General features: G+C 34.8%; 2 protein-coding genes across 3 annotated transcripts; both read right to left on the reverse strand.

Moving 5' to 3' along the window:
* Positions 1-1,855: 1,855 nt before the first annotated feature.
* Positions 1,856-2,792, reverse strand: LOC137963990 (CRIB domain-containing protein RIC4-like). The gene is made up of 3 exons (XM_068811243.1): positions 2,539-2,792; positions 2,332-2,436; positions 1,856-2,162 (listed from the first exon to the last, which is right to left on the reverse strand). The coding sequence occupies exons 1-3, from the start codon at positions 2,660-2,662 to the stop codon at positions 1,924-1,926; spliced, it is 468 nt and encodes a 155-aa protein (XP_068667344.1). The 5' UTR covers positions 2,663-2,792; the 3' UTR covers positions 1,856-1,923.
* A 4,264-nt stretch (positions 2,793-7,056) lies between these two features.
* LOC137962285 (nuclear transport factor 2-like) lies at positions 7,057-13,655 on the reverse strand. Of its 2 annotated transcripts, none has more exons than XM_068809066.1 (10): positions 13,540-13,655; positions 13,287-13,343; positions 12,994-13,131; positions 11,777-12,068; positions 11,460-11,695; positions 10,771-10,942; positions 10,518-10,639; positions 10,289-10,351; positions 8,180-8,246; positions 7,057-7,772 (listed from the first exon to the last, which is right to left on the reverse strand). In XM_068809066.1, the coding sequence occupies exons 2-10, from the start codon at positions 13,332-13,334 to the stop codon at positions 7,498-7,500; spliced, it is 1,413 nt and encodes a 470-aa protein (XP_068665167.1). In that variant the 5' UTR covers positions 13,335-13,343; positions 13,540-13,655; the 3' UTR covers positions 7,057-7,497. The 2 variants fall into 2 exon arrangements, with proteins under 2 accessions (XP_068665167.1, XP_068665165.1); XM_068809064.1 differs by having other exon boundaries at positions 10,289-10,354.
* Between the last annotated feature and the right edge of the window lie 1,492 nt (positions 13,656-15,147).

Genomic DNA, 15,147 nt, shown 5'->3' on the forward strand with positions numbered 1-15,147 from the left:
TTAAAAAATATTAATAAACTAATTAATGAAAGACTATATTTTATTACTTAATGATTACAGTTTATTATAAATTAATATAATAATTATGCGTGAATAGAATAAATTATAAAAAAATTTAAATAAAAGTAAAAAATAACATAAGCTATATTTTAACATTAAAAACCACTATTTTAATACAGTAATAAATTAATTAATATAATAAATAAATAAATATATTATTTTATCAATAACATAATATATATTTTTATGTATTATTAATTAATAATATATTGTCACAAAATTTAAAACCATTGGTTTAATTAATTATAGCAATGAGAAAATTAAACCAAAATAATTTATCAAATATTTATTTAACAATATTTTAATTATGACTATTAAATCACTAATTATAAAATGAATATATTGAATAAATAAAAACAATTATTTTATAAATAAATAATATGTATTCTTAGTTTTATGACATAAGATATATTTTAGCATTAAAAACTACTAATTTAATACAATAATAAATTAATTAATTAATAATGTATTATCACAAAATTTAAAACCATTGGTTTAATTAATTATAGCAACGGGATAATTAAACCAAAATAATTTATCAAATATTTATTTAAAAATATTTTAATTATGACTATTAAATCACAAATTTAATACATAAATTATAAAATGAATATATTGAATAAATAAAAACAATTATTTTATAAATAAAAAATATGGATTATTATTTTTATGACATAAGATATATTTTAAAATTAAAAACCAGTAATTTTATACAGTAATTAAAAAATAAATATAATAAATAAATATATATATTATTTTATCAATAACATAATATATATTTTTATGTATTATTAATTAATAATATATTATCACAAAATTTGAAACCATTGGTTTAATTCATTATAGTAATGGGATAATTAAACAAAAATAACTTATCAAATATTTATTTTAACAATATTTTAATTATGACTATTAAAGCACTAATTTAATACAGTAATTATAAAATGAATATATTGAATAAATAAAAAAAATTATTTTATAAATAAAAAATATGAATTATTAAAACCACTTCGTCTTCCTCACGGCGCATGTTGTCTTCCTCAGCACTGATAATGGCAGGAGACTATGACGGGCCAGCGGGCAACAGCGACGGAGGCAGTACGCCGAGAGAGAGCCGAGAGAGAGAGAAGAGAGGCAAAGGCTCAGCCTCCCGTGCTCTACGACGGAGTTCGAGAGGGAGAAGAGAGGGAGGCCGAGAGGGAGAAGATAGAGGGAAAAAATTCGGGGGAGGACAGCCGAGTGGGAGAAAAAAAATTCTGGAGGAGGAAACGTGTCCCACGTGCGATACATGTGGATGATTCGCAAAATAGGTATGAAACCTAATTCCCCCGTTTTTGCCTGAGCACATTACCTGACGTTATTCAAATAAAGAGGAGATCATTTTGGACGAAGGGCATAATCAAATTAACTGAGTAATGCGGGAGTAATTCATGTCTAATTCATTTTGGACTAACCCCGCCCTAATATGTCCTTCTATCCTCCACTGGTTATACCTGTAATTGGCATAATCTTTCTAAGAAACAACATAGGATGTTAAATTGAAGATGTTTTTTAAACTAATGCAAATTAAAAACATTTCTAACTTTTCCACTATGCCTAAATGATATTGAACAGTTATAGCATATTGACAGCCTTGGCACGGCGAAGATCGAGAAGGAAAAAATGTTAACATGATTTAACAAACATCGTGGTTATGAATGGTTAGCATTGGTTAATATGTTCTTGTTCTATGACATGTCATGTTGCAGCTGCGGAAGGAACCAGGGAAGCTTACAAATGGAACGAACACCAGAAATGGAAAAGATTGAAAATCAATGAAGTCTGCATTTCTTCATCTGCGTCTCATTACCATTATCAAAATGTTTAAGCAAGGCTAACAGCAGACGAAATAGGAAGAGATGCATCAGCTTGAGCAGACCTGGGCAACTCAAACTGCTTGAGGGATATGGGAGGTAGTGGAAGCAGCTCTTCCCAGCCCTTGAAGGTGGTGGTGGTCGTCGTCGTCGTTGTAAATCCATCCCATCCTATGTGAGTCACATGCTGCACATCCGAGGGGAAACCGATCTCCATCTGCATCTCTCTTATCTCTTCCTCCTTGTAAACTGAAATTGTAAAGTAAAAAGAATGTGAAAATTTTCATCGTTTTCAATCGAACAAGTAGAATTAATTAAAAGATTAATTGCAGCAGAAATCTTTTCCTTTTGTTGCAGTCTTGCAGCCTAATCTTATTTCAAGATTTATCTGGAGAGTTGTTTATGAAATTCAACATACCAAACAACTGCGAGAAACTCTTGATGCCTTTGATCAATCTCTGGAAGCCAAAAGAGCTCTTGTTTTTCACCTCAGATGCATTCTCTCCATCTTGATCTTCCCCTCCTACATCATGTTTGAAGTTTCAAACAAACCCTATCAACCATGCAAACTAAAAAAAAGAGAAAAAGAAAGAAAGCAAAAACGAAGAGACTTAAATTAAATTACCAGCAGAAGAAGTGCAGACTTCCTTGATTTTCTTCGTCTGGGTCTCTGCAACAGCAACACTAGACTCAGAGACGCAGCCGATGGAGAAGGGAAGAACCGCAAACCGCTCCATCTGGTATTTCATCTCTTCATCAGACCTGGGCAGAAACGATAACAGAAAGGCAGCAGGAGAGGCTGTTGTGGGTATGAAACCATGCTATATTGGGTGCCGTTGGCTTAGATTCCAAGTGAGAATGGCTTCCTACGTTTGGTGAGAGAAAGAGAAACCAAAGGGTAATTATGGAGTGGGTCGTAAAGGCTTAGTTGGTTACCAGCATTGAAATCCAACCTACTATTTGCTGATTCACGGCCAGTTTATTGGCCACAGATGAGCCCACAATCTACCTTTTTCTGCTTCCTGGCTTCTTCACCTCGTTTCCTCCCGTGCATACCAAGACAACATTTTCAATCCACATCTCTCTTTCCTACTCATTAACTTGTTATGGACTCCTTCCATACCGAGATTTCACATTTGAGTAAACTGGAAGGAACTAAGGTCACCAAAACCTCCCCTTTCTTCTATTTCAATATAGCATGAATTGTTCTTCATTAGCCCGTTTGATATCCAGATTCAGATTAAAGAACTGTTATTATTCTCCGATGTCTTGCCTTTTTGCTTCTGTTACTGTGGAATTATATTCAAGTTGAGTGTCATCTTCTCTTAGTGGGAGTTAGTTAGGGAAATGGATTAAAGAAGGTACTAAACTTTGGAACTTTAGTGTAATGCTCTTGTTGGGTTTAGATTGCTGATTATTAAAGAGATTAAAACTGAAGACTTGTGGGGTTCAATTCGTCTTTTGGAGTACTACAAGATTGCAACACTTGAGAGCCTCAGTCTGGCCACACTGCTGTTGCAGTTTCTTTATCTTTCAGGTGGGTTAGGTGAGTTTCTCTTTAGTTGAAGAAGTAGTGCAAATGAAGATTACTAGAATCAATCAGAGTACCAGTGTCACCTCTTGTGCCTGGGTTTCCGTTTAGAAATTGAACTGAGGCCCTCTTAACTTTATATTATGCTTTTTTTCTGGGTTATTCTCAATTATATTCTCATATCTGTATCTTCTTTTAGTATTGTGTTAACTCAACCTATAATCTAACACGTAGTGCTTGATATGTGACAAGTATTGATAGATATGAGCACACTTGCTACTTCCATTCCTTCAATAATCAACAAATCCAACTAATAGTTAAGAGTCCAATTACCTAATCAAGTGGCCACATGTGCTATGTGTTATATACACATAATACTGTAGGATGATGGGACATTTTGTTAGCATATGGCCTTCTGTCTAACACCTCATATGTGATCATCTAACCTACAAAAGTCTAAGTGAATTGCATCAATTTTCATCTCTATCAACCCCAAGGAAATAGTGTCAATATGACACCCATCAACCAATAATCAAGTGGCAAAAGAACAAATTCTATGAAATTAAATAATGCATGTTCAAATTAGTTAAAAAGTGGCATGAGTAGGACCCTATAGCAAAACTCTAACAATCTTCTAGTTGGGCTATCAAAACCAAGGAGAACAAATTACTATGCTAATACCACTCAAATAAGGGAACAATAACCATCTCTATAGGACTTCTCTTCAAATCACTAACTAGTTTTCTTTTGTACATTCTCCCTGATTAAATCAAACTTTTTATCAATGTGCTTTACTCTCAAATAAAATTTAGAGACTTTGGTTGAACCACCATATGCAACTTATATCTCAATATAAATATAGTCAAATTCTTCATAAAATCCACTTCCTGCATAAATTTTGGCTGAACTTACCTTTTAAGCCTAAATTGCCATCATCATAGAACTACTATCACAATGAAGTTATTTATTTTCTATGATTTATTATCATTGTTAAAAATGAAAATAGAAAAAAAATCTCACTAGCTAGATCATCTTGTTATTTTTACTCCACTATAAGTGAAGAAAACAAAAGTGAGACTAATTGTCCTAGTTCCATTCAAATACCTCATAAATTTGTTTTACATCTTCCCATGGCATGACTTAGGATCCACCTAATAATAATTAATCATAGGAGCGGGCCTGTAAAAAAACTGTAACTATCGGCCCCCTTTAAAAAATTGCATAGTAAGTATGATCGATAAGTATCCATAGCTAAAAATTGTTCACATCTTTGAAGCATTGGAAACAAATCCATTGTTCACTATATATATAACTCTTTCAGCTCTCAAGTAAGCCATTATAGAGAACTTCAAAAGGAAATGTGTTAGTTTCTGATAAATAATTATATTTACATTCTCCTTCAAATAGCCCCATGAAGAGTATTCCAAAAAAAATATATATATTTTGATTAAGTGAAGGGAAAATAAATTCAATATTATCATGATCGTTGAGAATGTCAAACTAGGAAAATCCAATGGAAACTCTCTTAAAATAACCTTTCCTTTGTAGCCACACTTGCTTCTTGTTGCATAACTCCCTGGACTAAATTATTCAGCATGTCTTTGCATCTTTTAGCTTGTGCCCTCGTCATTGGACCTACTTGAATTTGAGTTCGTTCATGAGTATTCCTTGTAGGCTTGATTTGTTTAACTCTTGAAGACCTTCATAATGTTACTTAAACATTTTCAGGTTGAGAATATTGAGTGACTAGATCTATAGGAATATCTTCATGATGATGTAGTTCTTCTATTATTGGTTGTTCTTGAGTAATCAAATCATGATGATTATCATAAAATACAACCAATCTATGTGAAAATGAAGGAGCAGGTTGATTGTTATGCTCCTCAAAAACTAATTTCAAGGTTGGTTACTCCTACTAATTTCCTCATCCACAAGGAACTTTGCCTTGTTAGATTCCAAAAATTTTGTGGCACGAGATGGACAATAAAATTTATATCCCCTAAGACTTTTCTACATAGTTAATGAAATATTCACTGATTGTTCTAGAGTCTAACTTTGTCTCATGTAGATTGTAGATTCTAACTTCAGTTGGGCAACCCCAAATATGTACAATCTTGAAACTAGGTTTCCAACTATTCTATAACTCAAATGCCGTTTTGTGAACTGCCTTGGTTGGAACCCTTCTTAGTACATATGCTACAATTTTTAGAGTTTCACTCCACAAAGACAAATGGAGATTGGAGTTACTAATCATACTCTCCCCCATGGCCATTAATGTTTGGTTTATCATTTCTGCCACACTATTTTGAGATGGTAAACTCGGTATTATGTATTGTGCCACAATACCTTGTTCATCAAGAAAACCTTGCAAATAGACTTGACAATTGTTCTTTTTAGTGTAGTTGGCATAATATTCACCACCTCTATTAGACTTCACGATCTTAATGTATTTACCCAATTGTTTCTCTATTTCTGCTTTATAGACCTTAAAAGCATATAATGTTTCACTTCTATCATAAAACAAACAAAAATACATATATCGCGTCATCAATAAAAGGTAATGAAATATTTTTTACCATTAAAACATACATCATAAAGACTTGAAATAACAATGTGTATAATATCTACAACAACAGAAATCCTCCTGGCACATTTCTTGTACTTGTTAGTTCACTTTTCTTTAATGCAATCTACATAAGTACCAAAATCAGTAAACTCAAAAACCTCAAAGACTCCACCATTTACCAATCTATTAATTTTATCCATGGAGATATTATTTAATCTATTATGCCACAATATGGAGGATTTTTCATCTATAACACCACGATTAATGCCAACATTATTACCAATCACAGTAAGATAGAATTTAAAAAAAGTTTAAATAGCCTATCATCCAAAATACTATTTCCAAAAAAAAAAAACATTATCTTTATACAAATGAAGGAAATTCCCAATAAAATTGAAACAGAAACCATAAGGTAAAAATCTAGAAACTAAAATATTGTTTCTTGAAAAAAATGGAAACCCTACCAAGTACTGGCAACATGAAAACTTCACTTTTTATCTTCTCTTTTTTCTCATATTGCATGCAAATCCCTGAACTTATGTCCCCTAAATTGCTACGGAAAAGTACACTAAATAGGATTTTCTCGTGAAGACTTCACAAGTTCTCCTTGGATGACTACCAACCCACGATCTTCCTAGAATATCATTGTTCTTATTGAAGAATTTAAAGGGAAAAATCTGAATCACCTACACCTTATTACCCAAACTAAATACGACTTTAATACACTTCGATTTATTTTTCCACCACTGTAAAACATTAACTACGCACTTATAACCCTTCTATTTACATTTTTGAAGGGAAGGGAGGTTCTTTCTTAACAGCTAAGCACAGGAGTGAACCTCGTTCAACCGGACCTGGGTCAGGCCACTTTTCACTATACACAGCTTAAATAGATTAACATAATCAATAATCCTTATCCCACGTTACATCATATATAATTTTCCTTGCAAATTATATAACAACAGCTAAAAGGACTGATGCTTACGCATCAGAAGGCACCAATTTTGGTACAATCCGCAAATTGATTTTAACAAAAGGTCAAAAGCTGATGAAAGAAAAAGATCATTGGCTTTGCTACGTTGCCTCAGCCTGAGTTGCAAGAGAAGAATACAATAAAGGTCTGCCAAGCCTCAAAACTTTCAAAACAAAATAAAGGCAGGCAAATGATACAAGAAAAAAGGGGAACAAAAAAAACAAAAAGTTCTCATTGTAGAAGACTACCACCACAATTATACTGCACAGCGTCACTACTATCAACCAAGTATCACTCCGTTTCCCCCAAACGACAGAACCAAAAAAAAAAAAAAAAGAAGAGAAGCACCTATATCAACTACCCCAAGAGCTCAAACGGGCAAGAATGAGAAATCTATCCCATCATCACTGCCCAATTTGAGAAGGAAATCTTCAGAACGTTCTAACCCAAAATTTTAACTAAGATATATTTGCCCAACCTGCTGTTGCACTCACAAAGATATCATTGTGTAACTTCACGCAGAAGCAGACACCGGTGGGGCGACATTTTTTGCTGCTGCATTGACCGCAACAGGGCGATTAATGCGACCATAACTTCCATCACCTCCACGGCTGGATGAAGATCCACCAACTCTACCCGAGCCCCTGTTACTACCGAAATCACTCCGGTTGTTGAAATCTCCACGGCCCCCATAATTTCTAGGGCCTCCATAATTGCCTCGCCCTCCTCTTCCACCATCATTGCGGAACCCTCCACCTCTTCCAGGTGGAAATCGACCTCTGTTATTAACTGTGCAAGTAAAACAAATTAAATAACTTTTCCAAGCCTTAAAAATTAAAAATAAAAATTAATCACATTCACCCTGTAATATATGATACAAGAAAAGTAGCCAACCCTGCTTGTTTGTATATCAGTATTTCCAGGTACTTATTAAGTGGAACCAGCATTTCTTGCACTAGGAAATAGACAGTAGTCTTCATGACCAAGGGATTCATCATCTATTCATTATCTAAGTTACATGCGCTGGCAACAACTACTGAGAGAAACAAAGCAGGAAAACAGACTCGATGCAGTCCAAGAGCCATCAATAATAATCATGTCTATTTATTATTTGGAATGGTGTAATAATGAGACACTGAGTCCTTTTTTAACAGAACACTAATAAAAAAATAAAAAAATAAATATAAAATACTTGCCTCGAGAACTTGAAGCCCTCTTCTCCTCAACATGAGCTTGTCGACCACCAATAATAATAGGTGAGGCCTGAAAAGCAAACATCTCATGTAAACAATGGCATACATAAAAGCTGCTCGCAACATTCAGACATGCATTGTAGAAGCACCAAATGAAGATCAAAGTCCACCATGGAAACAGTAGGAAACAGCAGAAGTTTAAAAACTCTCCAAAATGTAAAAAAAAATCTAATAGACATTAATGTTCTGTTTCTTGCAAAAAATTCTGATATTGCATAACAATTTTATGGCTAGAATAATCTAAAGATAAATAATATACTACATTAAAAAGTACATGAAAAATAAATTTAATATCAAGCATTGACATTATGGTGGAAAATATCTCAACGCATGTAAATTACATCTCCAGATAAGCTTTCCTGTATTCATTGAGAATCTAAAAAAATGTTCAGATTCTTCCAAGCTGAAACTATAAAATGATGTTAAATATATATTATAATAAGTCATACAACATATGAAGTAATAATACAACTACCTGACATTAATAGTCATGATTAGTGAGTATACATTGCAAAAATGTTTATTACATAATCCGCTTTGAATTCCAATGCTTGGAACATCTTCAATTTAAATTTTCAAAAACGACTTATATGGAAGTTCTAGATTGGATTGGACGATGGAAACTTCTGTATATATACAGGCCAATTAATGTGGAAAAGCATGGCTACTTATCACTCCCAACAATACAGAAACAGATACATATCAGTCTGTGCCAGTGAATGGACATGGAAGCCAAAAACAATTGGTTGAAGCAGATTTTGGGAGTCAATATCCTTCTCATGGTGGCATGTGTAGGGAGGGGTTTTTTTTTTTTAGGGCGCAGTGAACGTGTGCAATCAGCATTCAGAAAAAAAAAAAATTTAACATGATATCAAGAAAAGATTTCTCGTGCATCTCACAGTAAACATATTTCTTTGCTGAACCATTTTATAGAACCCTATAGACAACACAACATGCATTGATACCAATTGAATGATATTTTCAAGATATTCAAACCATCGCACATAATCCTGATTTATGATCCAAGATTTAGATACAAGATAATTTTGGACCATCATGAATCTAATTTTCTAAGAGATTCAAACTATTATACACAACCGTAAATTATGATCCAAGATTAAGGTATAAAAGAATTCTTTACCATCATTAATCTAATGATCTAACTGATTAGTGCCATAAAAACCACTGACTCATTTAAATTAACCAAAGTAGATGGTAGCGTATTCAAAATGGAGAAAATTATTCCCACAACAAAAGAAGTGCTCTCTTTAACTCAATAACTATTTGATTTTCTTGATCATAACAACAAAAGAAGTGTTCACTTAATGCCATAATTAACTGCTATTCAATTTTAGTCATATTTTTTTCCTAATTTTTTAAATGGCATTTTTTTCCTATTTTAAGACAAGAATTATACATTTTTGCAGGTAGTAGTATCTATTACACCATTATATTGAATTCTGAAGAACATATTTTCCTTCAAACCATCCTTCCTATGCTGTCATATAGAAAGAAGTATAAGATCATATGATCAGAACCTAAACCATGTTATCTGCCAGCATACCACAACAAACTCTGGTAAGCTTTTAGCATGTGTAGGCCAGCCTGAACCACTCAATTAGAGTAAATCAGAATGTCCACACTGATACGCATCACTGCAGATAGGATTACATGTTAATCTCTGAAGTTGGCAATATTGACCATTTGTTACACAAGGAACCACATCTGCACTTGTATCATAGTTCTGTCTACACCAAAAAGTCATAACAGCAATAAACATAGGTCAAGCATAATGAAGAGACACAGGAAGACAGGCAAGCATTTAGGCACAAGTCAATGTTTGAAGTTTGAAAAACAATGAAGGAAATTTTCAACCAACAAAGAGAGTGCAGGTTATCAATGATATTAAATCAAGTACTGAAATTAGAGTTGCTTAAAACAATAGGGGTAGTGATCACAAAGAAAAAAGGTAATTTAGATGCAGCCATATAACTTTAAATAGACATAAGAACAAGAAGGAAACAGACTCACAACATGACCAGGCAGTCATACCTCTATTGCACTTTGAACAGCACTAGCAACATCAAACTCCACAAAGCCAAAACAGAATCCTTGCTGCTGCACCCATCAAGAATAAAACAATCAACACAAAGCATAATCACAACATGATCAAACAAGATTAAGGAAGTGTAAGATAAACAAAGGATTCATATCCTTAACAAAACAAGTCATCCACAAGAAAAAAAGTTATAAACAAAAATAGAAACAAGCATATAGAGACCTTGTTACTTCTAACTTGCACACCCCCACTCTTAATGGGTCCAAACTTCTTGAACTCTTCCTCAAGCTGAGCAACTGTGGCATTGATGGGCAGACCCCTGATATAAACCGAGTATCCATCAGCTGCAACAAGCAAAAGGATGGCAAAAAAAGGATAAAAGAAAGAAACCGTCAGAAAAAAAATTGAGGACCAAGCCATAGAAGCAACAAGAAAAAACAAGTTAAAAAACTAAAAATCTTAAGATAGCTCGAACCTTCTGCCTCCTGGTTATTGTCATTTTCAGTCGCATTCAAACTGGATGCAGGGACCTCAGGGGGCTGGTTCTGTGGAGGAGGGGCCACTTGCCTTTCAGGATTTGCAGGAGCTGGCCTGGCAGGAACAGGTGCAGAGACAGAAAGAGGCGGAGTCTCCTTCATAACCTTCACCTGCATCAAACAAAAAGATTTAGAACCCAAAAAGACCAGAATGTAGTTAGTAATAGTAGCAGAATTAAAGAAAACTACCTAATCTAATTCCCATGGAAACTGTAAACCTCTGGAAAAAAAATGAAAGAAAAACACATTGTAAACCTATTTTTGACATGTTAAAACAAGTACTCACACTTACATGATTATGAAAATTGTTCAGGAAAAAAATGCATTATATATCAGTGAAATAACAGGCGCAAAGACATGCAGCACTAGAAAAGCTCTATTCGAGCAAAATTAGAGCACAAGTAGTTCAGCCAGCTTGGAAGTATCATGACAGCTTAAACTATGGCATATTTTCATGAGCCAACCTACACTCAACTAGTCTGTTAAACATTATTCTGTACTTCAATATGATCAATCTTAGCTCATGCCAGCCCAGGCTTGACTTGATCACATGAACTGAACTTGAGCTTTACGATTCAGTTACAGCAAAACAAAACAAGATAGACAGCAGAAAAGTTAAATTACTCACAATAGAAGCATAGGACTTTTTGGGCACCTCTTCTTGCACAGTAGCAGGGTTAGAATCAGCAAGAACCTGAGAATCATTTGGAACTTCATCAACCACCTCAGCTTCAGGTATTTCTTCATCCACAACTGAGCTATCCTCATGATCAGAGGAATTATAGACTTCCTCAACGGTAACTTCTTCCTCCGACAGTGAAGCATTTTGTTCAGTGACTTGATTTTCTTGGACAGGAAGAGGTTCTGCAGTGGAGGAAGAAGCTTAGCATCAAATTAGTACCAAATAAAAAGTACTTACAACCACAGATAACAAGCACCACATACCCTGGTGAGATGCCAGAGGGGCACCCGTGCCATTAGGTAATCCCTGGTTCACATCAGGATGGTGTTCAACATCCTCCACATATCGAAATATATCATTCAAAACAAAGTAGCCTTTGTCTTGTGGAGCAAGGAAGAAAGACTGAGTGAAATTTCTCTTCACATTGTCCTTTCCAGTCAGATACCCAGTCACAAGAACAAGAACTCCACCATTGAGTGATTCCTGTGCATCCACTGTCTTTATTTCAGCCCTTGATTCACTGTAGTCAAGAGAGCGGATCTTCTCGTCGATAGCCTGTTTAAAACAATAAATAAAGGCAAAATAAAAACCTTATCAGTTCATTCATCTAACATCTTCCAGCATATAAAACACTAGAAATCCTTTTTCTCTTTTGCTGTGATGGTTCTCTATAGTAACAGCAGCCCCATTTTCCTCAATTACTCTGTGGCAACACAATGATCTCTATGCTTCCCAGCAGGTCTACAATCCGAATCGGCTACCAGTACCTATAAAGACCGCTCGAGTTCTTGAGACTGGGGAGGGGCACCCCCAGTGCAGGGACATTTTCAGTGCCAGTTGGAGACCTGGTTCGAGATACATATCTTGAAAGAGAGCCATGCCCTGACCGCAACTCCTAATTTGATTCCCTTAGCGCCCTGTCCTATGAGCCTATGACTCATTAGTACCTGTTAGTGCGGATTGCTATCGTACCCTTAGCGAGCACTTGACCTTCCCTTATTGCAGTTAAGTTAACATGTTAAGAAAGAAGTCTTCCTAAGAGAGAGGGTCTTTTATGCTTAGGAGGCGGAGCACTTGCCCTATCACCCACCTTTTACCTTTTCATCTAAATTTCGCTTGATGTCTTGTACTGAATGAATCAGGAGATTCTCACTTTCTTATGATTCCATTCTATTGCAGTGATCCAAGACCATGTCAAAACATGACTAAAATCACCTCTCATCTTTTTTACCAATAAAACGTGATCGACAATATTCAATCCATCTTCTAGCCTCCTTCACAACCATTTTGATAACTACTTTTACAAGCATAATTTTGGCACACATTCCGTATCAACTAATTTCAAATAACTCCCAATAAACCCAACCAAAATCCGGCAAAAAGAAAAAAGCAAAGGACACGTGAAAGAACTAATCTAAAAATAAAGCTATTAATCTAAAAATAAAGCTAAGTCTTGGTAAGGGACGAACAGAAAAATCACCTGCATGGTGGTCACTAAACTCATGGCTCCCTCCGCTTCATGGCGGCCAAGCTTGCTAATCTCCTGGTAGAATCGGTAAACAAGGTCCGGACAGTGGTGCAGAATGTGATAGTACTGATGAACAAAGGCATTTCCGACCTAAAACATAATAAGATGCTTTTAGCCAGAAAATCAAAAATGAAAAAGAACCACGGAATGTCAAGCAGAAAAGAACAAGACGTCTGAGTTTTTTTTTTTTCTTTCTTTCTTTTTAGAAAGATGATTGAGTTTTCGAACTCGTATTTGATACGTACCACCTGTGCAGAAGGACAAGATCCAGCTGTGGTCTGCTGAGAGGCCATTTCGGGAACCTTAAAAGGAACAAACCATTTTACAAATTATAACAGTATGACAGAAGGCTTAAAACACTACAATGCGGAATATGGACCAAATCAATGGATCGGCATGAAAATTCAGAGACTAAGGCAAGACAATAGCAGTCGAAAAAAAGAAACAGTAAAAGAAAAAACGAATAAAGAGAGAAGCAAAGAGAAGGAAGATCCAAACCTGGTCTGATCCGAAGAAGATAGCTTGGACGAAGGAGATGAAAAAAGGACTTCGCTTTCTTCCCTCCTTCGCCTTTCTTAGGGTTCTCGCTTTTGGATCTGAAGAAAAAAAGAGAGGAAAGGGTTTCACAGTCGTGGGGTTTTATATTAGAAAAAAGGGTTTATACGAGAGCAACCGCGGTAAGAAATTACCTTTTTTTATAAATTAGAAAATAAAAAGAAAAGAGATAGCATTCTTGACGTGATTGGGTCCGATTCTGCGGGACCGCTACCGACGGAATTGGACGGTTCGTTTTGGCTTCGTAACTTGTAACAGATTCCTGTTCGGACTCCGAAGGCGACTCCGTGGTACTTATGGGTGCGTGATGCCCGTTAATGGAGTACAATAATACTTCATGCAGAGATGCCCGTTTTCGTAAAAAACTGGAAAAAAAAATTGTTTAAAACCAGTATTATAAAACCAGAATGGATTATACATTTTAGATATATGTATATAGAGGACCGATCTTATACAAAAAATTATTTAGTATAAAACGGTTATCTCAGCATTTCGATCATGATCAACGGTTATCTCAATCGTCTGATCAACGACTACCTTATCCGTCTGATCATGATGGGATGGTTGAAATAGCCGCATGTTTTGAACCAAATGACTTTTCATATTTATTAAAAAAACCACATGACCTAAATGGGTATTCCTTATTAGGCATTAAATCAATTGAACGCACATGTAACAAATGGGGGAGGTAGGTGTTCTCCCTTCTCTTTTGACAAGTACGGAAGGAGAGGTTCCAATTGACCATAGGTTGACTCCTTTATTATTTTTTATAATAATTTTTTTAATACTGTTACAATTTGCAAATCGAGTATTTTTGATATTTTACCTTCAAGAGACAATGCATCTCAAGTTAAAAAACTTCAAAATGATCAAACCTACACAAGACCTCAAACAACATAAAAGGACATCTCTTAAATAAGCACCCATGAAGAAGAAGACTAGAGTTTAGTGTCATTGATGTATGTTAAAACTCGGTCAAAATATAAAAGAACTATCATAACTCGTTTATTTAAAGTACAATGGTGTACATAGGGTTTTAGGACACACTATGCATCTATCTACATGATTATGAATATTACACAAATCCTCTAGAATATGTTAGAGGACTTAGATTAATTCATTCTCACACTTTAAAAGTCAATTTAGTTGAACTGACACTAGAATAATCAATCAACTTCTGTCGATGATCAATCATCCAGAAATGTGCAAACCAAAAATATAAAGCATGATAGATCAACCTCAGTCAATCGATCGATCATCTAGAACATGGTCATATCATCTTATAAAGCATGATCGATCAATATAGTCCATGAAAGCAGAATTTACATGCAATGATCAATCATCCCACCAGATTGATCGCTTAGACAAAATTTTGTCAGTCAGGGATATAAAGCATGATCAATCATAGGAAGATCATTAATCGATCATACTTGTATTGCATAGCTAGAGAGAATTATGATCGATCGATCATTCCATGGTAATGATCGATCAACTTAATTTTTTTGAACCAACGATAACTTCTCAATCGATTAGTCCATCAATCAATAAGTC

This window comes from Aristolochia californica, unplaced genomic scaffold (genome assembly GCF_029961685.1).
Source record: "Aristolochia californica isolate CCGP_79_NKW_82.1479 unplaced genomic scaffold, dmAriCali1.0.hap1 SCAF_4, whole genome shotgun sequence".
NCBI lineage: Eukaryota > Viridiplantae > Streptophyta > Magnoliopsida > Piperales > Aristolochiaceae > Aristolochia > Aristolochia californica.

Excerpts from the sequence above, each read along its gene's own strand:
- LOC137962285 (XM_068809064.1), bottom strand. The coding sequence starts at position 13,334 with ATGGCCTCTCAGCAGACCACAGCTGGATCTTGTCCTTCTGCACAGGTG. Across the intron at positions 12,069-12,993 it reads GTTTAGTGACCACCATGCAG|GCTATCGACGAGAAGATCCG; the intron begins GTGATTTTTCTG and ends TGTTTTAAACAG. Across the intron at positions 10,640-10,770 it reads CAATAACCAGGAGGCAGAAG|CTGATGGATACTCGGTTTAT; the intron begins GTTCGAGCTATC and ends TGCTTGTTGCAG.
- LOC137963990 (XM_068811243.1), bottom strand. The coding sequence starts at position 2,662 with ATGAAATACCAGATGGAGCGGTTTGCGGTTCTTCCCTTCTCCATCGGC. Across the intron at positions 2,437-2,538 it reads AGTCTGCACTTCTTCTGCTG|GAGGGGAAGATCAAGATGGA; the intron begins GTAATTTAATTT and ends AACATGATGTAG. Across the intron at positions 2,163-2,331 it reads GAGTTTCTCGCAGTTGTTTG|TTTACAAGGAGGAAGAGATA; the intron begins GTATGTTGAATT and ends TTACAATTTCAG.